The sequence below is a fragment of the Cyrtonyx montezumae genome, unplaced genomic scaffold (assembly GCF_038088225.1).
Source record: "Cyrtonyx montezumae isolate F1298 unplaced genomic scaffold, pur_monq_1.0 scaffold_3, whole genome shotgun sequence".
NCBI classification, from domain to species: Eukaryota; Metazoa; Chordata; class Aves; order Galliformes; family Odontophoridae; genus Cyrtonyx; species Cyrtonyx montezumae.
In genome coordinates, this window is record NW_027072034.1 from 125,611,877 (window position 1) to 125,639,295 (window position 27,419).

The 27,419-nt window shown below is 37.6% G+C and overlaps 1 protein-coding gene across 2 annotated transcripts; it reads right to left on the reverse strand.

The window, feature by feature from the left end:
• On the reverse strand, positions 1-27,419 carry TBC1D15 (TBC1 domain family member 15). Of its 2 annotated transcripts, XM_065743308.1 has the most exons (17): positions 27,314-27,419; positions 20,102-20,200; positions 19,810-19,884; positions 19,011-19,149; positions 17,269-17,479; positions 13,311-13,413; positions 12,202-12,399; positions 10,844-10,972; positions 8,957-9,060; positions 8,594-8,688; positions 7,482-7,598; positions 5,643-5,743; positions 4,842-4,941; positions 4,401-4,498; positions 2,830-2,946; positions 2,195-2,281; positions 1-1,777 (listed from the first exon to the last, which is right to left on the reverse strand). In XM_065743308.1, the coding sequence occupies exons 1-17, from the start codon at positions 27,335-27,337 to the stop codon at positions 1,571-1,573; spliced, it is 2,004 nt and encodes a 667-aa protein (XP_065599380.1). In that variant the 5' UTR covers positions 27,338-27,419; the 3' UTR covers positions 1-1,570. The 2 variants fall into 2 exon arrangements, with proteins under 2 accessions (XP_065599380.1, XP_065599381.1); XM_065743309.1 differs by lacking the exon at positions 10,844-10,972.

The window sequence follows — 27,419 nt, forward strand, 5'->3', positions numbered from 1 at the left end:
TGTGAATCCTTGACATTTAATGCATAAGATTCTCTTATTAACTGATGAGAGATAGCACATGGACAATATTAAAAACAAAGCTTGTACTGATTCATCTCCATGTTTGTTCACAACCGGTGTGAGAAGTTTAGTCAGGTCTCAGCTTGTTGTAACAACTTCATTCATCTGTTAAAGCCCATTTGTACTTGCTTTAGGTGGTACAAATAATGTCTGCAATAGCAGAGTGCTGCAGAAAAGCTCCTTCATATCCACCATCAAGAGGCTACAGATGAAAGGCATACACCACACTGTAAGAAGCAAATATTCCCACTGCTCTTTGCTAGACAGAATGCAAGATGCCAATGGACTAACAGTTGCTAGCTGTCCCCTCTGTCTCACACTCTTACATCAAAGAGACAACTAGATTTTTTTCTCTAAATAGGATTTAATTAAAAACACTAAATTAGCTTTGATTTTTATTTTATATATGTACAATAGTCACCAAATAATAAATACACTGTATCAGTTATGTTAAATTTCACATAATGTCAGAGACATCAGCATGGCACGGAATAAACTCACAATGCCTTTTGCATATACAAAAAAATGCATTAATGTTAATTGTGATTACTTTTTAATAACCTGTTTATTAACCCTCCAAATAATCTTGGCATAAAAACAGTGTAAGTAGTTAACTGATCAGTTAATAGATTAGCAAAGATAAACATTAGTAAAGTTTGCAAGAAACCATCGCAAAATTACCTCAAATGTAAGACTGAATGTATTCACGTGAGTTGCCTTCAGTTAGAAAACAGTTCTGAAAAAGAGCCCAAGTTTGAGCCGTGCATTAATTTGGCCAAACTGATTCGCATGAACGAACAGTCAAGTTTATTCAGATATTGAAAATATGACTGTCCTTCTAGTATTCACAAACATTTGTGGATATAGTGTATGTGTGTAAATTTATACGCATATATAAAGTGAAGATATGTTAATGTAAAAATATACTGTTCATCCACTCCGTTACACAAAATTCAGTATTTGGACATTAAACTGCCTAAGTAAAAATGTCCATTTCAAATCTACATTCAACCAGCAACAAATACTTAGAAGTATTTTTGTAAACATTTGAAATAGGGAAAACCCATTCATTTACAAAATTTTCTGTAACATATCAGCATCTCTCCAGCTTGAAAATTTCGTACAGCAGTCTCAGGTGGACTACTGTGAATCTGCTCCAATCGAAGAGCTCACACTGTCTCAGATCAATATGTGTGAGAGCTCAGCAAATGCACAATTTCCACATTCTTTCTTAATCACCATCCATTTCCAGTTCACCGTCAAAAAAGAAAACGCACTTGGCTACAAAAATATTAAGGAATGTTATTGAAAACAAAAGGCTATTTTGGTAGAAGAAACTACAAAAATAGTTAAGTTGAGTCATGTTGTAAAGCTTTAATGCAAGAGCATTACAGTACAGATTTTCTTTCCAACCTTAAAGCTTAATCAACACCAAATTTAAATATCCATCTCTCAAGTGCTCGGAGACAACGTGCTGGGTAAAGTCTTTCTTCAGTTTGATCTGCTGTAATTATGCAGGTGCCAAGTTCTGCACCTCAGACGTCTGAGGAGGGCTTTCTCTCGTTCCATTGGCAGCAATGACAGGTGTTGAGATACTCTGATACAACGATGTAGGACAGCTCAGCACAGCTCCACTTTCATCCTCTCCAGTATCCGAATCTGGTGTTACAGAACTGCTTTCTATCCCCAGGATCTCACTAACTGCTTGAGGCAATTCCTATAAAAGCAAAGGGGAAATTTTATTTCATTTTTTTAATTATTAAGCTCCCCTTCCCCAAAGCAATTATTCAGCTGAATTTGGCTTTTTTTTTTGTATTCATCTGGTGTTCTTTCAGTGCAATGGATCTTTCATCTCACCTTGAGCACATCACGCATCGAATTACTGGTACTGAGGTTATTCACTAAGAGTTAAGAAGTCACAAAAGGCACAACTCAGCTTTCCACCAGTGGACTGAGCTTCCTCTATAAAATTAACCTCACTTATAGACTTCAGGAATATAGGTGCTACACAGGCACAGCACATCCCTTATCACAGCCTGACATCTAGTGATTTCACAACTTGTACAATTAGAGCCAATTACATAGTTTTACTGTTTATAACTGTTTACAGGAGATATATTCAAAATACCATTACCTTGCAATTCATCATCTGCATAGAAATTGCTTCTGCTTTGCAGAGTATATATTCCACATCAATTTTCATAGACAGTTCATTGATATGCTAAAAAAAATTCACAAATATTAAGTGTAAAAAATTGTGTGAAACAAGCTGCGTTGTTAAATATACTGCAGGAATTAATAGCATCTCATAGGCCTGCCCCCCAAGGTTTGAAGTACTAAACATACTGTCTATTTACACTGACAAATGGACACTAAAAGATGTATTATGCATCAGCTGGCTTTCATCACTGAGACCTGTATGAGGAATCCATGATACTCCTGTGCTGCAATCTACCCAGCCCCACTAAGTTACTCCCCAGAGGATATTTTCAATGAGATATCCATTAAGATTAAAAAAGACAAAGCAAAAATTAAGATTAAACGTATTAAGGCACAGTTTAAAAAGAATTGCTTTCCACATTGCTGATCTTACTAACCACAGATATGCAGTAAGGCATTCTGAAACCATGGCAAACAGACATTCAGTTCAAATGTAACACTTCAGAAGATGGAATTTACCTTCCCCACCCCCATTCTCCCCAACATGAAATACAAAACACACTGCATTAACGCCAGAGTTAATATTTAAATAACACAGGAACACAGTACCTTTAATATTTCATTGAAGCCATAGTGCTTATCCATTATTTGCTGCTTTTCAGATTCTAAGATAGCACAACAGAGGAGAAGGTGGAAATTCTGGCAAGGCAACTCTGTCCACATGACCTGTTAAAACGTGAGAAATTTTGAAATGCTTACACTCTAATTCTGAAAAGAGGCAAATGTTAGAAAATCATGCTTTAATAAAACTTCAATAAAAACCTGAAGCTCAATAGTTTCACAAGAATAAGCTACTTTTAGAGGAAACTAGTATTTCTACAATTACTTGAAATCTCTTTTACTCGCTTAGTGGCAACTACAAAGTTTAAGTCACCAGATGTTTAGTTTATCTCTGATACCACTCATTTCCTGTCATCATGGGATAACATCACCACCACACAGGTTCTCTTAAGTCACTGTAACCTTGGGTTAACATACAGAACGTGAATTTTGCTCTGACTAAAAGCAGCTCAAATGTCTCCACTAATTGCATAAGAAAAATGGTGTCCCATGTTCACGCTTGGCTTTTTTAAATCCCACATATACATGGTAACAATTAAGCTGCACAGTTATGAACAGAAAACAACCAGTGATAAGCTGGAATTAAAACGTGACAGAAGTAAAACTAGTCATCAACAGTGATGACAGCAACAGTGGGGCACATCTGCAAGTACGGATTGTTATGAGCACTGCACACAGGCTCTTTCTCATTGATGGCCAAAAAACTGCACAGCTAACAGTGGTGAATATGTTGAAAAACAGCATTTTGTGGCTAAGATTTTGCTCCATCAAATAGTGTTTTTGTGCCCTTTGTATTTGCAGCAGATCCCATGGAAATAAATATAATTACTCTTGCAGTGGTCTGCGTACATTACGATGTGATAAACAGAACCTGTGAGACTACCACATATCATCAGGAGTCCATCATCCTCCTAAGACAGTAAAAGTACTTCAAGGATTTAGATATGGGGTGCTGTTCTTCTGTACACACATTTATACGTGTGCTAAGGCACAGGTGAGAAAAACACCAGCCTAGGATTATAAGCTACAAACACAGATAAAGTTCTCATCAAGTTAAAGAGAAAAAAATTATCCTTCAGGAAATGTGAAGATGAGCAATTTCTTTTCTCAAAAAAACTCATTATCATTTTACACCTTGGAATAAGAGAATTCTTTTGGTTTTGTACATTTCAAGTGCCATATTTATGAATGTTACACCAATACTGTTTCTCCTAGCACAGGATGCTTTTCACACACAAAAAGTAACCTGACATTCCTCAGTTACTACTCTCACTTAAGAGTCTCAACTGAAAGGTCCTGCCTAAACCTTATGAAAATAATCCAACTTAATCCATCAGCTCTTACAAGGACATTTTCACTACCATCTCAAGTTACTGTTCTGGCTGAAAAGACATAACGTGCTAATAATGTGCCTTCTCTTACACCAATACAGATGTTTTAATTAATCTATTAGAATATTAATCACTTTGTAGAATGATCCAAGCTTTCATGCAGAAGAAGGGTACTTTATAGAACTTCAAAAAGACCACTGGATTTTGTGTGGTGAAATACTTGCTTACCTCCCAGAGTCGAAGAATATCTTGAAAGCTGAATTCCCTTTTAAATCTGATGAGAAGCCATCGGAAGCAAAAATAAAGGTAGCCTGAGTCTTGAGATTCTAGGAATATGAGCATTGTATTTCATAAACACCATATTTGTTAAGATAGTGGAGAAAATACACTTTTAAGGTACAAAAATCATACAATTGATAAAACGGTAGTCTCCAAAATCAACAATACTTGGTGGACCATAGCATAAGTCAGTAACAAGCTGGCACTTTTTCAACACATGTGAAGCAATTACTGAAATCATGTAGGTGTTTCTAATTTAGAAGTCTTCTAAATGAGTCCTGTGGCCACATCATATTACTCTTGGAAAAATTTTTGAAGACTGGTCAGGATATCAATGCACACAGAATGCAGCACGTTGTTTTAGTTACTGTGCATGAGTAACACACATACCCAAATAACTGCAAAATCCACTGTCTAGTAAACGAAGCAAAGTACTCAGCTGAATTAGTTGTGTCTTCATACCCTGCATCTGTTCTTCAAAATTCTGATGCTGGATGGAATAAAATATTTGCACCGTCATTTATATTAACTCAAATAGCAACAACTGAGATTTACATATATGACTAATTATAACAAAGTTTTATCATAGCAACTGATCCTCATCATTTAGGCGTTTAATGCGTGGAACACTTAAAGGCCTGTGCCTGTAATTAATGAAATGTTGCTTTTTGCTGAAAGGTTTAAGTTAAGCAGTGAACCACACTTCTCCAACATTATATTTATTTTGTTATGTAACAAATGATAATTTAAATTAGGCTATGCTGTACTGCAAAGCAGCATTACTGCACTCGAAACAAAAGACAACTTTTTGTTGTTGTTGTACTAGTCACATAGTTTCACAACACGCATAGATCAGAAAAGTTCCTGTTTGTGGGAAGCCTACTCTGGATTGGGAACCACTACCCCGGACAAAATCTTTCTAGTGGACTCCTGATTAATGCTGAATTTCATGTTCTGTCTCTGAGCTACTCTGGAATTTTCAAGGAGTCAGTTTGTCCATATTACTCAGTAAGATTACTATCAACACACTGTAATTTCTGTCAGACAAAACACATCGACTTCAGATACAAGTGATGATCCCTGCTTTAAAAGTATTTTAAAACTAACCACATTCACAAAATTAACTCCAAATGCTACCCACAGCTTTTTTTTTTTAATATATGTAGTCTAGAAGAAGGAACTTATTTTTACCATTTGATCCATATATGACACAAAGCACCAAAAGGCATCTACTTCATTCTCCATAACATATAAGACAGGTGAAAGCAAGTCACTCATACCCTGGACATAACCTTGACAGAAAAAGAAAGACAAACAGGAATTTAGTTAAACTCTACAGTAAAACAGCCATTTTTCAAGTGTGTTAAATGACTGAGCTAGACAGATGTTTGCACCATCAGTTTGCACATTCACTACAATAAGAATTAACAGCACAATTAAGAAGAGAAGGAAGGACTTTCAGAGCTTGCTTTTCCCATTGCCTCACTCTCCCAACTACCTTAACCACTGATGTTCAAGTCAACTTACCTGTTGTCCCACTGCTGCTGCTAACATCTCCAAGTAAGGAAGAACCAATTCTGTGCATGTCTACCATCAGTTTAACATATTTCTCACACTCAAGGATGGCCAGTTACATTTCTTAATAACATAATTATAATCGAGGAACTGACAAGAACTGGAAACAATTGAGTGTGAAAATAGGGAGTAGTTGTGGGAAGTGAAATAGAACAAAGAACAGAGAACAATAATTCAAAAAGGTTAAAAAAATCATTCACTGTACACTTAATGCTAAAGGCAGAAATAAGACAAGAGAAAATGCTGCAGTACAAGACGGTTTAAAAGTCCTTTAAGGATCAATACCAGTTTCATAATCATTTGTCTTGAGAAATACATTCATAAAAAATGTTATATGAATCTGTCCCCTTCATTCAGATGGGGATCTGTGGCATTAACCAGACTCTGTAGCTATTGTTGAAATATGAAAATGGAAATTATATCAATACTTAAGAGGCTTAAAATCCTTAGACACATGTAATGTCAAATACACTGCACAGCCATTAATCTCTTGTTTATAGAAAACAAACTTCTTCCCTGTATAGATCTAAACCACCTAAACCACTGTTAATAGATCAGGCAGTATACATGCTTTTATTTCATAAGACGCATGTTACTGCAAGGTAATGCAGGTAGAAGCATGTAAAGACACAGAACTACACGTTCAGGAAAACTGTTGGATTTAATTTTCCTTCTCTTTTTCAAGTCCAAGATTTAAGCCTCTTTACAGACTCAACAGTAGGCATGAAGTTGACAAAAACACTGCTCTGCAGCAAATGTATTAGCAATTAAAGACTTGTTCCAATTTTTCCTTTCAAAACCTGTCACAAAACAGATCTTTGAAATCCCAACATTTTTCTGTAGAAGAACCAGCCACCCACAAGCACAGAAGAGCCAGATGTCATGGTAGGGATGAAGGGGTAGAAAACAGGCAAATACCTACTCACTCCCAAGAGGAGAATCTCAGCTATACTGTGATTCAAGGACAGCGTTGTGTGCTTTTCCTTCTATGCCAGATGCATACACTAAAGTGTAGTTTTTGAAAAACTGCCAAGTGCATCCCTTGAGAACCAGCTTTTAAAGTATTCAGAAATAAAGCCATGTTTACAAACAGCTGGTTAAGCATGCTGAGCTTTAATTACAGCAGTGGCAGCTGGTTTATTAAATCCAGCTAAAACTCTGAAAAGCAAACCTGCCTCAACTGTAAGGAAAACAACAGTATGGGTAAAGTGAAGGCAAACTGCCACTTAATTCCCAATCTCACCTCAGCTGATGAATTCAGATGCCTATGAGATTGAATAAAAGTGAGAAGCAGAATGAGAAAGCAAAGTTGCCTATACTATTAAAATACAATTCTTGAATTCAAAGAAAGCATTGTAAGCAATATGAGATCAACTGCATTAACAGATCTTAACACAAGCGAAGCTTTACATCAGAAACTAAAACAGCTATTAAGTTCAAAGGAGCACAACTTACCTAAGTCAAAGTCATACATGCAATAGGTCATCAAAATATCATGAAGTAAAATCAATCCTGGATTGTCTTCACCTTCATAGAACTTATTTGTTCTATCTGTTCTGTTTACATCTTTCTCTAAAAAGATTTAAGAACATTTTCAAAACACGTTCCACAAGACCAGCATCTTATCCATTCCAGATTTTTTTTAAACTGCTGCCTATACCCTCAAACAATGTCACAAAGATTTGAAGTCTTAAAGACAATGGTTGCATCACTGAAAGAACACTTGAAAAGTAAGAAAACCTCTCAAAACGAAAGGATTATTTATTAAAAAAATGTTTGAAAGCTTTTATTTGTTTTAAATGAAAAAATTCCTGATTATAATTCAGTGGAAATGTTTTACACTTACAGGGATTAAGAACAATTTTATGCAAGCTAGCTGTGCAATGCCATTCATGAATGTTTATGAGATACAGCATAAACCACAGCAGGAAGGTTACCACACCATCAGCAGAACAACTGTTATTGTTCACTACAGTACATCAGAAGTTCTTTGTAACAAATTCTTATAGCTCACATTGAACAGAAACAACTGCTTTCATTGGACAGTTGCAATGCCTCAAACATACCAAGTAGTAGCATGTTCTTTAATACAGAGAAACTCAAAAACGTAGATCTACTTCATAAAAACCTAATATTCTAATTTATGCTTCAGATACTTAGAACAGAATTTCAGCCATTTTTGACCCCTGAATGTTATTTTCTGTTAACAAACTGTATATAAGTACGCACTCAAGCTCAAGACCTTTCTTAACCCTCAGCAGACATACAAAATTCTTAGTGTAACACCATTATTTTAATGACGCTTTCAAATAAAAAGGAAAAAGCATTTTGTTATTTAGTAAGAAAAAAAATAAGTCTTTCCACAGCACTATGGTGTAAAAGCTCTGAATTACTCTAGTAAAGAGAAAGTTTTAAGAGGACGAGAAAATTTAGACATCTCTGAGAATAGCTACATGTTTATAGCCTCTTCATATACGTTACTCAAAAGCTTACATTTCTTCAATTTCATGTTGAATTGCAAAGGTTTGAGAGTTCACACAGTTGCATGTTTCTGAAACCAAATTTACCTATGAGACTCCTGTAGTCCCTTAACCTTGAATTTCGTTTTTCCTGTTCTTCACTGACAGACTTCCACTGTAGTTTCATCCTGAAATACTCATCCCTGAAAAAGAAAGATCATTTTGAAATCAAAACATGCTCCGTCATTACGTTTCCTTTTCTTTCTTTTTTCAAGTACTCTATTTGCTCTTAGGAATAAATTGGGTAACAGCAACCTGCCTATACAATATTTTCACTCCAATGTAATACTCCTTTTAAGAAGAACTGTACTCTTCACCACACTGAACAACCTTTAACAGCTATCTTTTAAGTTACTCTTAAAAAAACCTCTAAACAATTTCATTTATTAAACAACTTGAATCTGGACTCACGTTTTCCTTTTCTGCAAGTTTGCCCTCTCTTCTTTAGTGCTATTCCAAGGAAAATACCCCAGAAGAAATTTCCATGCCTCTTTTCTTAAAGTATGGCAGAGTCCCTAGGGAAAAATAAATTGGAAACATTAACAAGAATACTAATTCAGTTTTGTGAGGAAATGCTCCTACAGCAATACAATGCTTCTGAAGGTAAAAGCTCAAGAGAAACAACAGTTACTCATCAGATCATTCTTGTTATACTGCAACCAAACTTTATTTGCTAAATAACGTATTTGGAAGTGAAGGGGTAACAAAGCATGATTAAGCAGCAATACAACTTACATTCATCAAAAAACTGGAATGAAAATTTAAAATATGCTCTAAACTGCAGAACTACTGGATACTTCCTAAGAATATAAGAAGCTTTTCAAAAGGTATTTACTCCTACATTTTTGCATCACTGCTCAGAACAAAATCCTTAACAGCACCACAGACACTAAGAAACAAAAAAAAAACCAAAGTACCTTTAAATCTATAAATTTGAACATATTGCTGTTTAACTGACAAACTTTTGTCTTCACACACCGGTCTTGAGTACTAACCTTCCATTTTCTTTCTTTTCTAAACTAATCAAACAAGATACAATCAACATGCAGATGAACCTTTCAAGCAACCAAAAATACCACTGTTCACTAAAGGGCACTATCTGTCAGACATCTTGCTAAATAATCATTTCTGACAAAAATGTACTAGCTGAATCCTATCCCATACAACAAAAGATTCTGCCAGATCTTAAGATTGCATCCCCAGTTTACCAGTCCAAGGCCATACTCCTACCACACTGCTTGATGTCTCACTGTATTTTTTATCATTTACTATTAAATTATGGTAAGGAAGATCGATGCAGTAAACAGCATCAACCACTGAAATTTGGTGTTCCAGACAAATGGTAACTGGAACTCTTCCAGTACGTAACAATGTAAGAGAAACACTGCCTTTAAAGAGGATCTCCACGTTATAAACTGGAAGTTATCAACAGCATTGAGCACTCATTCCTCTGGCAATGGAAAACACATGTGACACTGAAACACTGATGGTGGGGGAAAAAAAGGTGTGTAGGAATTGTCACATTTGTACAAGGGTCCTTACTTGGACACCTCAGGAACAAATATACTAACAAACAGTCACATGAACTGTAAATTCTTCCTGTTCAATATGTATTTTTAATAAAATAACTAACATATATGTTATCATTCTCTATCCAGGCTTAAAACCCCAGAAGGGAAGACTGCATTCTTATAAACAGGCATCAATAAATTTAGAAAGAACACATTAAGGTAGGAGGATTCCCACAAAAATAAAAGGGAAAAAGTCCAACACTAAAGTAACATCAGGTAGAACACCTGCAGCATATAGCATAAGCTTATAAAAATTGCTTGGGCCTGACTACCCTCTGGTGAAGAAACTTTTCCTAATCCCCAGCCTGACCCTTTCCTGCCACAGCTCCATGCCATTCCCTCAGGCCCTGCTGCTGTCAACAGAGAGCAGAGCTCAGTACTGTCACTCTCCTCCTCCCCTCAGCATCCTCTGCTCCGGGCTGAACCACAAAGAAGCACTGGTGTTTTCCTGAAAGTCACTTTGATTTCTCCTCTGAGTCACTCGGGCCTCTCTCTTATAAAAACAATCCCTTTTAGTCATCCACTGCAAGGTCTCTCTACTTGTGCAGTACACTGTATGGTTAAGAGATTCATGAGATATTCAGTGAGTATTACATCATGTTTTATAACATAACTCCAACAGTACTGACTAGCTCATGCCCGACGTCCTGCATGAAGTGTTACAAATATAACAAAGCATAACTACAGTTTGGGAAGAATAGAAAAGGACTTTAGAAAAACAGGTTACCCCTTTGAATATTGACTGCTTTATGTAGTCTACATTTAAAATTCTTCCGTCAGAATCCATATTTTTAGCCCATTCTTCAACTGACACAGGCTCTCTTCTACTAACTTCAGGCTGTTTTCCTAGATCGATCTGAAACAAACACAAAGGTGTTATACAAATCCCAATTAAATGCTTCAACATTTCTGAACAGTTACACCAGTATTACTGAGCCTGTTAGATCCTCATATTGAGTTCAAGTACATTTTCTCATGTTTGTATTTGCATTAACTTTAGATCCTCAGAGTTCAAATGCCTACATTAGGGAGCAATATGGAACAATGAAGGCAGAAAGAGCAAGACACAGCATGCTCAGGACCTGGCTATCCAAGCTAGTATTTCAGATTTTGGAAAAGGACGTGTTTCACATCGCCTTCCACCTCCACTAACACCTGCAAGCTAGTTTTGGGTTAGTACCATGGATTGAATGCCTCTAAGCAGCTAGGAATGCAATAGGTATGCACAGCACAGTCACCAAAGAAAACAGGGAGTTTCATTCCCAAACCAGACTGAGCAGCGTGGCAGTAAGATTGATTAAAGTAAGCTACCCCTTAAAAAAATCAGTACAGCTTTTTCCACTGATAAATTAAGCGCTAGGCAATACATTTTTAGAACTGCATTGTTCATGTAGTTGCTGTTAAGCTATCACTACTTCAGCCTCAAGGAAAAATAGCACTCAAAATAGTTTAATATTAAAAACATGTGAGCTTCTTAAATAGTAACCAGAGCGTTTACAAAGATGCATTTTCCACTCATCTGTAACAGAGGACAATAGAAGCCCAAAGCGATTCATGATCCAACTACAACTTCATTCTACTTCTGGTTCCAGTGATGCAAATCTGTACGTTTACAGGCCATGACATTAATTATCCTTTTTTTTAATAAAAAATAGAATCATCTTAAGCCACCTTCTTAAATCTCTTTGAACAAACTGAAATGTTGCAGTGATTAGCCACAGAAGTTACTTATTAGACCACATCCCCAGTTTTACTTAATATAGCTGTAACCAGCCGCAGAGGAAACACTAAGTATGAAATGAGAGTTCAGTTTGAAGGGTACTTACTCCATACGATAAAAATAATTCCCACTTTGATAATCACAAGCATTTTCATTTCAAAAGCAAAATCTGCATTTGCAGGCATAAAAAATGACATGCTCCAGAAGTAGCTGATAATGATTTTACTCTTGTCAACAAATGACAGCGCAGATCACGCCACAACTGCAAAGTATAAGCAGCACAACTCACCAAGCTTCAAGTCCTACAATTCCTTTAAAGATGTGCATAAAAAGAATCAATACATCATATTCATTTACGCACTCACTCGTGTAATGACTTCAAATCCTGGCTCCTCCTGCTGATTTATCTTTAAGCCTGGAATAGCATCGTTGAGGAAGTCTGCCATTTCTGATGGCGGCCGCCTTTGAGTCGAAGGGTCGCTCAGTCGGAAACTGTCAAAAATATAGTTTGTGACCTTGGAAAACCTTCCCATTGTTACCGTGTATGGATCTTTCTTCCATTTCTGTGTTACAACAAGGAAAACAAGCAAATTATGAAAAGCCTCAGGTTATATAGAAATCTCATGCTTAAAGATAAAAACAAGTAGAACACAGTAGCTCTCAAAGCTTCACACGTAAGTAACTTCATACAGGACATTCACTGCGTGATTCAAAAAGTTGAGATCTCAAGTATTAAAACAATTCTAATGATTGATCTGAAAGATTAGATAGCAGTATATTGAGTAAGTCTGACCTATGCATAAGATCAGATCAGACATGGTGTTTACTTTCCTATGATTAATGCCACAAAACATCATTTTTCTGCCTAAGCTCACCTACCTTCACATCATGTAGTACCTTGAAAACTCAAGTACTCTACTAGTTGTCATATAAAAGTTTTCTGTGAGATTGCTAAGTCCAGAAACTACTGCACTTATGAAGATTCCATAAATTAAATGAATCAGTAGGTCAGAACTCTGGCCTCATTCAATCACCAAAAAAATTTTGCTGCTCACCCTCACAAGGCCATAAACTCCACCAAATGATAAACAGTTTCACAAAAAAAAAAATTCTTTTAAGCAATATTGTACTCCTTCCTGGTGTATTCCCAGCCTCTCTTCAAAACCATCAGAAAACAAGAAGAGAACATTTGGTCAAGGAAAGTTTAGAAAATTCTTTTCCATTTCTAAAACTGTGTACCCAGATGCACACAGTTGCAGGCAAAAATAACTTGAATAGCTTTAAAACAGGGAGGTTAAGAAACAAGTAGCATACTGAACAACTTAGAAGTGTGCCTTCTAGTAAGCATTTGTTTTAGGATATAATTAACGGTCCTAGAACGACAACGACTCAAGAGACCTACGTGATACAGAAAGGCTGGGATTTTTCTTTTAATAAACTCCTTCCCTTATAAAACAAATCAAATAATACATACCTGCAGTAAGCCGTATGATGGTTCATCAAGGAGATTCTCAAATGACTGAGACAGAGACTTGTTCTGAGAGTTCACGAGAAGAATAAGTTTATCCTGTGGAGATCTACAATCAAATTAAAGCATGGGGGTTCTGTAAGTACCACCAGTTTTTCTTGAAAGTGCTTTAGAACATTTGCAAGTCTTAAAAGTCACATTTCAGGTTTTGTGCAAGGAACACAAGTCTGATGCAAGATCACTTTTGGCAAGACTCCATATGCTAACACTTTATAAAGCAGGACTTCTTTTATAGAAGATTAGTCATTCATTCTGAGTTATATTCTGTACCTTTTCAAAACGTTACAATGCTGTACTGAGAAATTACATGAGTAATTTACTTTCAGAATAAATTTCCTATACTTGAGAGTGGACAATAAAGATGACACAGGAAAGGAAATTCTTTGAGAGAAACAATGCACACACTGAAACATATTTACATAACTGTGAGTGGAAAGAATTCTGCATGGTGATGTGGGTTAAGTAATTCTACTAATTGGTAAATCTTACATTTTTGTATACTGTGAAACATTACATAAAGGATTACAAAATGCCTTTCATCGTATGAAAGCATATCAACAAATCTCAAACCAATAGTACTACAAAAGCTACTGTCAGCCTAGTTCTATAATTCATCTCAGCAAGAGTTTACCAACACTACAACCATTGTATTGTGAAACAAACACCTGATCAGCATCTCACAATCATTTTTGTATAGACTCCAAATGCTAAATGAACAGAAATCTGATTCGGCGTAACTCACTGCATTTGTACACTCTTGTACTCCAGGCTTGCACAGTCAGATGAAAATGATAGCAAAGGCAGCTGGAACTGTGCCACTCCTAGTATTTCATCTGTTCTTTCGCTCTCATTTCCCCTACATCACCTTCCCCCCTCTGGCATGGGAACACGATCAATTAATCAGCTCCCAAATCAACACCACTTACAGCTCAATAAATTAAAGCAGCGACAACAGCTCAGAAGCCAATCTGACATTCAAGCCTTGGAGTTAGTAGCCAGGCTGGAGAAGCTCTCTGCCATCTAATCCTAACCCACTGCATAGACTTGAATTTATAAGATACCTTTGCTACATCACTCTTTCCCAAAGTTTAAATTCACTATTTGTAGTTTTCAAAAGAAAAATTACTTTTATTCTTATTAATACCTGCATCATCTACCGTGTTATTAAAATCAAAGATAAGAACTTTTTAATAAGTCTTATCTGTCTTCAATTCCAACATGACAGAACACTGTCGGATATGAAATCCAACGAGAGATCTCAGACACCACAGCCAAAGACCTGTGGCAAAGAAAGTTAATGAAGCTCAACTGGCTTTTACTAAAAAAGCTGCACAGGGCAAAGACTAAGTCACATACTGTGTTTTTCTGAACTAAAAGAACAAAAAACTTTGTATGATACTTCAATTGTAATAAAGCATTTGCTCTGGCCAGTGCTCAATTGTGAGCTAGAAACTTAAATACTGGCTCACAATAACGAAAGTTAGAAAGTGTCATCAGTGTGGCATTTTCTCAATATTAGCCTGGTGCAACAAAACAAAAATAACTTAAAGCAACAGATTACAAGTCTTTTGTTCAAGTTTAGTCCCCTCACACATACCAATTTCAGCAATGTCACAGCATTTTAAAAGGCATTTAGCGGTAATGAAATGCAAAACCTTTGAGGTAGCATAAAGAGGGAGAAAATATTTAAAAGGTATTTTAGGAAAAAGCTCGACTCTCTTAACATCAGTACCTGCTGTCTACATAGAGAGGTTGGAATAACAAGTAATTGCATTGCTGTGCACTTCCTTATGCAATCCAGAAAACATCTTTCCTTAGAAGAGGTTGTGAGCTTAGATACTCCATGTACTAAAGCATAAAGGGCAACCACAAAACGACAGGAATGTGCAAAGAATAGTTTGTCACCTCTGTAAGTTACTTAGCATAACATCTTCTTACAAAAGAAAGAAAAAAATCATACTCAAATAGACCACAGAAAAGACACTGCTACCAAAAATAGACCTTAAAAGGAAGCGCGGAATCTTAAGTATTCTAACTAAAACTGGAAGTTCCTGTTCAGCTCAATGCTTGACTTCATGCAAATTTAATTGCCAAAGCTGCATCATAGTTCCCAAAGTATCTGCTGTTCCAGCATGCAACACACAGTACAGTCTAAGACAGAAATATTATGCAGCTCTGCACATTCCCAAATGCCCAGATATGACCTCAAGTTTCCCTACCTTTCCTTACCAGGGAACTCTGTAGAGCACTCCTGAACTCTCCAGTGCATGCAGCTGCTGGATCAGACTGCTCAAACCTCTGAGGACACAGCAGCCTCTCAGATTGAAAGGAAACGTTTTGTACTGTAGCTGAGGGAGCATCCACACTACCTGACAAGAGGCTACAGAGGACAAGAACTAAGCGCCTACTGGGTCAAATAAAAAAGAACAGTTAAGTGGCCAACTGTTCTCTGGAGACATTCAAGGCCCATCTGGATGCCTGCCTGTGCAACCTGGTCAAGGGAACCTGCCTTGGCAGGAGGGTTGGACTAGATCTCCAGAGGTCCCTTCCAACCCCTACAATTCTGTGATTCTGTGTTTGAAATAGGAACCAAAATCCTTACCTGTTTCCCTTCTGTTCAATTACACACCAATAAATCAATTTTAAGTAGCAATGTGAATTACAATTATTTGTTGCATATAACTCTACAGAACTTAACTGAAGCTGTCACCCAGAATTTCCTAATCTCTAAGTGTACAGAGAATACTCTTAATTATCTCTTCTCTTCATCTTGTCTCCCTAATGTCCTCCTGCTTCGGTCTTCACGGATTTTTTTCTTTAAAGGCTTGCAGACAGTCTTACCAACAGTACTATTTTACCAGTTGGTCACACTGACCATAACACCTCCTCCAAGCAGTTGACAATTTATCACAAGCTTGCCCACCACATCCTCATACTGCCAAAGCCTTCCACAGATCAGTTCAATGACTATGCAGCACTTGCACTTCAGCATATCAATAATACTCAGGCCACAGCTTTACCATCTTGTAGAAGGCAACTCTGACATCTTCAACATCCCCAACACGAGAAGAGCCTTCTCTACATGGATTCTCAAAGACATTTTGTTATCTGCCAATCACATTTTTCAACAGAACGCATTGTGAGTGATGCTATAAAAGCAGAGTATATATTGCACTGGTTAAATATCTTGTTGTTTCTTAATGCTCTGCCTAGTCTTATTTACCCCTGTTGTCTTTTTATATTACACTTGTGACTAAACAGTGACAGCAAAACATTCTGTTCTACTGTGCATCTACACTATGGTCAACAGAAAAGCTTTTGTCCAGGTAAAAAAGCCTGGAAGTAACCCAATATAAATGTAGAACAAAACTATAGTATTTAACACCATTATAAAGTTTAACTACATTTACACTCAAAAAACTGGTTTGAGAAAGAAATAAAAGAAAATTGAGTTCTGTGGTGAAATAATATATAAACTGATTTAACTGATAGTACTATATGTTGGCTCATGAACCACTGTTAATACTCAAATACTGTCCTTAAGAGAGGAGATCTCAAATGTTAAATACAAATTATCCCAATTTAATTGTAGAGGTTCATGAAAGATTTAAATTTACATCATCTGAGCGCTCATGAGAAGCTTCTGAATCCACTAGACGGAGCTACTGAGGAACTGCAAAGCAACTAACATTTCAACACATTCTGAAGTGGTTTATAAAGTAATTCACATTTTAAAACTTCAGCCCATACTTTCAGTACATAAAATTGCAGCTTTAGATACCTTGAAAATAGAAAAGGAATCATAAAATACATCAGAAAGCATTAATCTGAAATTCACTGAAGAATCAAAAAAGTAAACCAATAATCCAACTTCAGATCAGAACTAAGATTGTCTGATACTTACTCTCTCAGTACAACATGATTTTCAAGGCATTTAATAAAAAGTTTGCTGTCTCCATGATGAAAGTGAAGAGCTGGAAGCTTCACATCATCCTTCAAACAGAACACCAAATAAGACCATCCCATGCCTTCTTTGTTTTGTTTGATTGATTTCAGATCTGTCAAACTGAATAGGAACGACCACGTGCTTTCTCCATTTGTGTGATTAGAAGCATCTTAAAAACAAAATTATCACAATTTTAGTTAGATTTTCAGTATTAGCAACTACAAATACATCATTTCTCCTAAAAAATCACAGTAAACAAAAACTCAGCATTAGTTCTGATAATAAAGCATACTATAATTACTACAGCAATTTCTCATTGTGTCTTATCTGGCAAAAACTTCTGAAATAAGCAACTCCATCAGACTGCTCCCCTTAAGATCTGTCAACAGTGTATGAAAATGAGCCAGCAGGTAACGTACCACTGCTGTACAAGATTCCAGCAACATAAATCCCACCAGCACATTCACAGGGTGATAATGCTCATTCAAAATAAATGTAATGCACATTAGGATACTGTATAATATTCTATGTAGCATATACAACACATTGCACACCATGTGTATGCTTTGTCAGGCTGCAGCTAGTATAAGGGAGATGGAATTCAAAAGCTATTTTCTCCTTTACCATGCAAATCTGTGCAAGACTGTAATACATCCAAAACAAAGGGGTTCATTGTTACTCTACCAAGAAACTAGAAAGTGCCAGCATGCCTACAGGGACACTGGCACATACCCCATCTTACCACCATCAAATTATAGCCACCAGAAAAAAGGAGTAATGAAAAAATATAATCTAAGTCAACAGCATTCACTGACACCTACCTTGGATAAAGATAGACTCTGTCTCTTAAAAATTAAGAAAAAAAATCAATACAAACCAACGGCATAATAAACACTGTGCCTGGAAGAGGTTTAGCCCTATATCACTTTAGAAGCTCTTTCCAAACACAGAATTCAACGAGCCAGGATTGCACTCTACCCTCAAAACGTTCACAATCTGAAGTCCAAACACTGTACTCGTAAATGACATATGTGACAGTCAGTACCATTTAAAACTACCACATACATGGAAAAAACAAGCACAAAGGTCTCCAGTTTCAAGCTGATAAACACAAAGAAACAAGAAATGTAAAGAAAATTACTGTCATTAATCAGAGAAAAAAGCTGATTAGATTTTTTTTAATTGCCTATGTACTGAGATGTTATGATAATAATGAAGCTATGAAATTATTTTCCCAAAGCATGTTCATTAGACAAAATAGATTTCAAGCTTCCACACAAAGACTCAAGTATCAAAAGACTACACATTCCATCTCCCCCTGCTGTTCCAATGTTGAAAAACATTTGAGTAGTAAACATTTTTCTAAGACATTTTGTTCAAATCTCATTTGTTGGAAAGAATTAAGAGCCCAATGCAGACAAAACTGTTGGATCATTTAAATATCCTGAAAACATGATGTTGGAGTTAACACTTCTTTTTCTATACACTTTGCTACTAATTTCAAGAAAAATTTAGACTGGAAACAGAAAGCAGGTATTACAACATTCTGAATTGTTTTTCCACACCCAGAAATTCACCCCTCACCACACATGAGCCCAGCTTTTCAATTCCTAATGAAATCCATTACACTGGATCATGAAGACAGTTCGTCAGTTACAAGTCAGAAGAAAGAAAAAGGAAGTTCCTTATTTTTTAATTACCTCCATTTGAATGAGGTTTCTTTTTAAAAGAGACAGTGGTGACCATGTCCCATTCTGCTTCATAATTGTTTGGACGGTCCGCTCCTCGGGAAGATTTTTCTTTGGGAGCTGGAGTCCACTCTACCACAGAACTGGAATCCTAAGCAAAGAAAGTAACCATCAAGAAAAAGCACAAGACAAGATTCCCACATTCAACAAGGAGAAGAAAGAGTATATCATTTTCACAGATGAAAAGAATTTTTGGTATTAAATTCCTAAACAATACACAAGTCAGAACAGGAAGAAGAAAAGTTTTACTTAAATTCAACATGGTGCTAAAACACCCAAGTCTCTTTCACAGACTCCACCGACACAAAGCTTTAGTCAAATATAAAAATATCATCCTCCTGCTTTACCACATCCTCTTAATGCTGCTTAACCACTAGATCTTAGAACTTTCATAGACTTCAAATATTTTGCATTAGAACAGTGTCTCTCTGTTTTGAGACTAATTATGAAGAATGAATCACCATAACCCAACAAAACAGAAGCAAGGAGACTGGTGACTGTGACTTGCTTATACTCATTTGGTCTTCATTACTCAGACAGTTCTCCTTTATTTTACATATATACATAAAACATATCCCCACAACCTGAACCGTGCTACAGCCCACACACAATATTCCTACATGTAGCTATCAAATACCAACAACAGTCACACATATAGATTTTGCCTCCAGTTATGAGGTTATGTACCCATAAGCTACCACAAAATCAAATCCCTAGAAAACAGAATGAAGAACATTCATAATAAACATACCTTTCCTGCACAGAGGATATTAGAAGTATCCAAAGTATCATCCTGTGGTCTCCAATCTACTATTACTTCATTTTCCTACAATACAAACAACAAATCTGTATAAAAAAGTATATATCCCCTATTTACTAGATTCGGGGGCTATTTACACTATATATAAACAATGCAGATGTAAAGAACTACGCCATGCTCATTCATTAATGAAATCCAATACTTAAGAAAACATTTAAGATTTAAACACAACATGCTCTGCCAAAAAATTTAAGAGGCTTCTATAACTGCACTGTACAAATACCTTTTCTATGACACGTAGTACTCCCGATATGAAGTTGTCCTGATCATCATTTTTTCCACAGGACGGATGAATGAACACTCCATCTTGCTCATATAAAACCTAAAACAAAGAGTATAATGAATTAGGAAACAATTCATTAATCTGAATCATTCACCTACATAGGTTGAAGTGAACACCAGAAGCTTCTTACATTTTTATATTCCTTTTTGTCCTCCCCTTCTAAGAGCCTCACATATATCAAGAAACATTATAAACTAGAACTGATTACATTTATTCTCTAACCAATACAGCAATTATTACCTTGTCAGAAAGTCACAAAAAATGTATCCAACACCCAGCATTTTTTAATTAGCAGACAGAGGTTCATATGAAAGCATTTACACAGCATTTAAAATACTAGAAGACTTCCTTACATAGCTCACCTTTCCCCCATTTGCAATTTGAGCATGTTGAATTGATAACCTGAACTTAAACTAAAAAACAGCCCTAAACTAATCATGAGTAGCACAGGTTCTATTTCGGTGCTGGAACATGCAAGTTAGGTAAGAGAGGCCCACAGGACTATGCACTGCCCACTTAACTTCAGCATTTAAGTGTTCACAAAAACATGCCCAAAGGTGACAATCCTCACAGAAGTCTGATCGTGCCTGTAAAAAAATTAAAACAACACTTCTTCCCTACCAAAATGCAACAGGTTCTTCTAAGCTATGCTGCATACAAGAGCACTATAAATAATGTAAGCAAGCCCTTTTCAAGCAAGTCTTTCAGAGGGAAAAGTCCCTAATACACCAAGACTTTGCAGAAGTGAAATATATAATCATAGAAAATTTCTGATATTTTAGTACTAAATAAATGCTGTCTCTCTCACTGAGTAGTTACATATTTTTAAAGATAAAATTATTTGTTTTCTATGACAGCATTTGCTGCTTACTGTGAAAAACTAACAAAAACTATCAGTATCTCTTTTTCTGAACATGATAATTCATCATTTTTAAAATCATCACATTTGCAGTCAGGACAGAAAGCTAGAAGTTCAGGTGTGCAAGCTTAGCTAACTATAAAATACAGAGTTTAAAAATATCTACAAAATTCAGTTTACTCCTCCTTTCTGTTATTACTTATTTCTCAAGTTTATTCTCACTTTACAGAAGGAGAAAAATTACGGTGTTAAGATTTAAGCACAAAAATATTGCTTGTCAGAGCTGATGAGGTCACTTAGTCTAATCTCCTTCTTGAAGGATTAATGGCAATACTATTAAGTTGCATTCCAAAAAATGGAAGCCTTCTCTCCTTTTCTCTGCTACAGATTTTCTTTTTTTTCTATCAAAAAATAATAAGATCCTCCTTTTAAGAAATACCTGCTCTGAAATTTTTGTTTAAACACAACTTTAGACATTACTTAAAAAGTAGCTTCCAGTACTTGGACCTGATCTATCACCACAATAAGGAGTACGAACCAAAGTGATCAATCACTGGGACAGCTGTTCCAGATAAAACTCTGCTTTGGAGTTACATTGGTAGATGTGCAATTCTGCCAATAATTTCCCTAAGTATAATAAAGTACACCTCTTCAATCTAACATATTACACCATTTATTCCATGCCATCAAAACAGCCCTACTACTACCTGCCTAATTATTAACGTTTATACTCTTTTTCATCCATTAACATCACCCAACATGACAGTGATCACATAACTGGAAGACTCTGCTCTGCATAACCAATCCACCCCTGCTGTAACACATGATGAAATCGAGGAACTCGGAACCTGCTCAGAAGTCTACTGGATATCCATAAAACACACACCCCATTCCACAGCGTGGTTTCATTCTTACCATTACTCTCCCCGCCCCCCAAGAAAATAAAATCTCGAGGCTGAGTTGTCAGGCTTTATTCTTATCCAATAGCAGGTCTAATCTTGTATTTATTTCTTCTGTTATCAAATACTTAATACAACTGAGCTTAAGGAGTTTGACAAAATGCTGAAGACAAAAGATTGAGTCGCACAAAAATGATAGCACAGAAAATGCAGTAAGGTATCCAATTCGAAGATAGGGCATTCACAATTCATTCCACTCAGTCATTAACAACTCCGTGCCACGAAGAAACAATGGCTATTCTACCAAGTAAACTGACAGAGGGTTTGTAAAAACAAGGAACCACTGCACAGAAGTCAGGAAAGCTGCATAGTGTAGTTAACCACTGACCATGGAAAACAGAAGGAAGAGGTCCAATGCTGGCTCGGTTAACAAAAAACACCTTTTGAGGAGCAGCCTCCTCTGCACTGTTGTAGGATGCATCATGGGCAGTGCTAGTTCAGGTTATGGAAACATGTTCAAATATTTATATTCCATGTCCAGCAGAATAACTACTTGAAGTCCTGCTGTTATCCAAGTAAACAGGTGGTATCGTTCTTATACTGAAGGAAGCAGCATGGAAAATTCATATCACCAGCTCGCTATGCTGTGTATCATAAGGGGTAAGTGGGTAATGCCTGTTAAATCTTGTTGCCAGAGACATACATCAGAAGGCCTTCACCACAGCATATCGGTTACAATACATGCTAGACAACAAACAAAATGTTTTAGACTAAACACTTGTCAATTGATGGCAATTTATGGCTTTGTGCAACCAGCTAGCGTGAGACTGACAACACTGCATCCAAAGACAGTGAGGTGCAGGCAACAGGAGAGCTGAACGAAGTAGGTGGTCCTGCCCTTTTTACTTGTTATCTATCCCATCTGTGCTGGACACTACTAATTGATATGAGCCAGCAATGTGCATTTGCAGATCAGAAACCAACCGTGTCCTGCACTGCAACAAGAGAGGAGCAAACAGCAGGGCAAGAGTTCATAAGTTCATAAGTTCATAAGGTTGGAAAGGACCTATAAGATCATCTAGTCCAACCATCCTCCTATCACTATCTCTACCCAACTACTAAATTAAGTCCTTTAGCACCTCATCTAAACGCTTCTTGAACAGCGCTAGGGATGGTGCCTCAACCACCTCCCTAGGCAGGCCATTCCAGTGCCTGACCACTCTTTCAGAAAAGAAATGCTTTCCTCAGGTATTTTCCTCAGGTATTATCTTTCAGAAAAGAAATGCTTCCTCAGGTATTCCTCAGGTATAAAATAAGAGGGAATTGCTCCCCTCAACTCTATCCTCATAAAGCCCCATCTAGAGAGTTGTATCCAGGCCTGGGGTCTCCAGCACAAAAGACAGTTGCTGAGCAAGTCTGAAGGAGGCCATGAAAGATGATGACATCACCTCACCTATGGAGGCAGGCTGAGGGAGATGGGCCTGTTCAGCCTGGAGAAGTCTCAAGAGAGACCTCACTGCAGGCATCCAGCACCTAAAGATGGTCTACGGGACAGATGGAGGGGGATATTTTAGTAAGAAGCGCAACGACAGGACAAGGGATACTGGCTTTAACCTACAAGAGGGTAGGTTCAGGTTAGATATAAGAAAAATTCTTTACTCAGAAGGTGGTGAGGCACTGGCACAGGTTGCCCAGTGAAGCTGTGGATGCCCCATCATCCCTAGAGGTGTTCAAGGCCAGGCTGGACGGGGCCCTGGGCAGCCTGATCCATTGGGTGGCAGCCCTGCCCATAGCAGGCAGGGTTGGAACTGGATGGTCCTTCAAGGCACCTTCCAACACAAAACCACTCTGTGATTCTATACTATCACACACTCACTGTTCACACCTTACATTCCTTCTCTTACCTCTCTGTCAACTTGTCCAACATAGGATATTTGAGAACGTGAAGAAACTGTGCAAAAACCCTGCTAGCTCTGTCTTTCAGATGCTTCACACTCTCTTCCCTTATCCTTACACACATTCTCCTTTTCTGCCAGAAATTACAAATCAGGGCCTCGATCACTCTTCCAAGATGCCATCCAGCTTAGGACAGATGCAGTGTGCAGCACTTACAGAGTGAACCAACCTCTTTGGATCACTGAGCAATTGTGGCACCACACAAATCCAGATTTTAACAACTTCTCTACATCTTCGCCTCGTATCAGAACATCAGGTAAAAGATCTCACTGTGGATTCAACAGCTGAAGCAGCAAGCAGGCATGCTCATAAGAAAGCAACTGAGTAGGAAGTCTGAACACTCCACAGACTACAAATCAAGGAAAAATGAGTCTGCCTGCAAGCATTAACAACAGATACTGCAGCTGATTAGCATGTTATTTTACAGATGCTGTTACAGAAGGTAAACAGAATTAAAGATGCGACACAGTAAGGAAAACACTACAGGCCAATAAAATAAATTCAATTTAGTCAGCAGCAGTTCTGAGCTAACTTACATCAACAAAATATAATACCATAGTTCAGAGCTGGTCTTTAAGTTAGAAAAAACAGACCTATATTTATAAATTTGAATTATGCTGCTTTAATTTCCACCTCCTTCTTCAGAAGCTGAGGCTTCCCCAGGACTTACTAACATTGCTCAGCCATCACCAGTCACTTCACTGGGCTCTACTATATCAGTCTACTTCCAATCACCAGACACCACCATATTCGAGTACACTGCAAAGCATCAAGCTCACATCAACTGACCAACATGCTCTTTTGCTACCAAGAAGATATCTAACAAGATATCTGAGTTTGGTAGGTGGATAAAGCTGTTTCCTTGAACACCTTGTTTGATGAGTCTATGGCTTAACTCGTTTCCTAAGACAGTAAAATTTCTTGCCCTGCTAGTCTTAGAGTAAAACTTTCACAGCCAGTTTCCAAGTGGGGAAACAAAAACAAAATACAAATACTCATGCTGTGACAAACATGAGAAAGCTCGCAACAACAGGAATCATGTATCATAAGAAAAGTTCAGTGCTTTACAGCAGTAAGTTTCACAAGACTGAGCTGCAGATTTCTTTGTCGATCCTGGCTACAAAAAAAATCCCAATTACATCACCTCCATACACACATCACAGCATTTACATTCCTGTTTGGTATTACCTATAGTGCTACTTCAACGCTTCTAAAACTATACCAGCCAAGTAACTGAGCTTAGATCAAGCTTTAACTTGAAGAGCAAGGACACAAGCAAATGACAGATAACTTCTCAGACAGCCCATGCGTCAGCTGGTAATTTGAGAAAGATCTAACAGCCCAAATGCTGAAGACAGACTCAACTCCAGGAACATAAAACAAAATCATTACTGTCTTTAGAACAGCTGTAATAATAGCCTATACACTGACAGGCTAAATTTGTACTTCTCCCCGCAAACAAGTTTATATCTCATTTCCTAAAACAGTTTTCTGCTATAAGGGTGAGAGTTGGCCCAGAAACTGGACAAAAATAAGTGACAGAAAGAGACAATATACCTGCTTTCACAAATAAAGCCAAAAGCTCTGAAAACAGAAGACCTTACTGATAATTTTCTTGCAGTAAAAAACACAATCCCTAAGAAAAGGAAAAAAAAGTCCACACCATTCTACAGCAGATGTCCATAAACAAGGAATGAGTCAGGGCTCCAGAAATCAAAAGCATCAAGTTAAGTATTCTAGAAATGCATTAACTGTTGAGAAAAAGAAAAAAAACACTGAAAAAAACCTTTACAGTAAAGAGAGCAAAAAGGAATTTAATAAAAGCAGAACATACAGTTGCAGAAGGTAACTATATTTATAGCTCATACCACATCAATGTATGAAACAGAAACCAGAGAACTGCAAGTTAAAAAAAAAAAAGTAGTTAATATGAAATAACCGCGTTGTGAATTCACTACATATGCTCTGTGGAATTATCTTGTGAAATGCTTTTTAAAAAGTAATTTATACAATAAAATACATTACTTTCATATTACTGCACACAGAGCTCTGCCAAATGAGATTAAAGCACTCTGCAAGCTAATATCCACTACTCTCCCAAGCATTTATCCCCTCAAGCACATCATTAAAACACTGTACAACCAGAAGGAAAAACAGAATTAATTTAGGACCCTCAGTATTTGGAAGCATACTGAAATGCATAAAGTCCTACATGAGAACACCAAGTCACACTGTTTATTCCACCTGGAGTGAAGTTTAATGAGTTTGTGAGGCCATCTAAAATCCCACTGCCATCCAAAGAAACAACTGGAGACCCAGTGCCTTCCATAAATCAACAAAGCCAAAAATAGACACACCTTTTTTCCTGTATTTTTTCCAGCTTGCTAAATCAGATCATTTAGTGACCAAATGAATATAGCATGCAAGCAAGCAGAAGTGCAACACACAGGTGGTGAGAGCTTCAGAAGGATGAATCTGCGCACATCAACTCCTTTGTGAGGTTTTAGAAAACACAGCTGTCACTTTGTGCTGTTTCAAGAGCTTTTAGTTCACTGAGATATCTAATTAAACTCCGTGAAGAAGGCTGAATTAGAAGTAGTGTGAGAACTAAACAACTGTATCAGACTCTTGCAACAACGTAGAGAATTGCAGAAGTTCAGGCAGACTGACTTTTTGTTAAATGAACGACGAATACACATCGATTTCACAAACGAGCCCGCAGTAACGATATTGGTAACTATGATAACAAAGCTGCCTGGAGAAAAAAACTTCACAAGTTCTCGATAAAATCCCAGGAGAACGATTACTCAAAATGAAAACACTCATCAGCACCCGAACTGTAACTGGGCAAAGCGAGAAGCTCTGCTTAAGCTGGATTTTAACAAGCAGCAAGATTTCAACGTTAATTTTTCAGATTTTTAGATGTTTTTCAATAAGACAAGGAGGCCTTGAATGAAAACAACCTACTTCATTTCCAGGGTTGAGCGGAGAAGAAACACAACAGCACCTACTCCTTCACATAACTGAAAGCTCAATTGGAGTAACTGGAAACAGCCAGGAAGCGAACCGGGATCAGCTACGTCACATCTTCAATGCCCAACAGCACTGAAGGAATTTTTGCTCAACATTTATGAGACGCAACACAGAATATGGCAAAACCGCCCGACCAAACCAGCCCCCCCACGACCTCTCCGCGACAAAACCCTCCCCCGAGGACCTCGGGGCAGAGCGGACAGCCGAGCGCAGCCCAGCCCTGGGGTTACACCTTGCCGAGCTCTGTTTCACCCCCGAACCACGCTGCGCTTAAAAACGGCGACGTGAGCAAGCCGGGCACCCAGCAGCGCTGCGGGCGGGCACACACAGACCGCGGGAGTCCGACACGCCGCCATGCCTCGCGGTGAAAGGCCCGCGCAGCCACACAGAGGCCCCGCTCGTTACCTTGCCGCTCGGAGGCGCCGCCATGTTGCCGGAGTGTTTATGATGACGTTGCGCTCTTCACGTGCTTCCACGCCGACCCACAACAACACCCGTCGGCCCCTCGGCG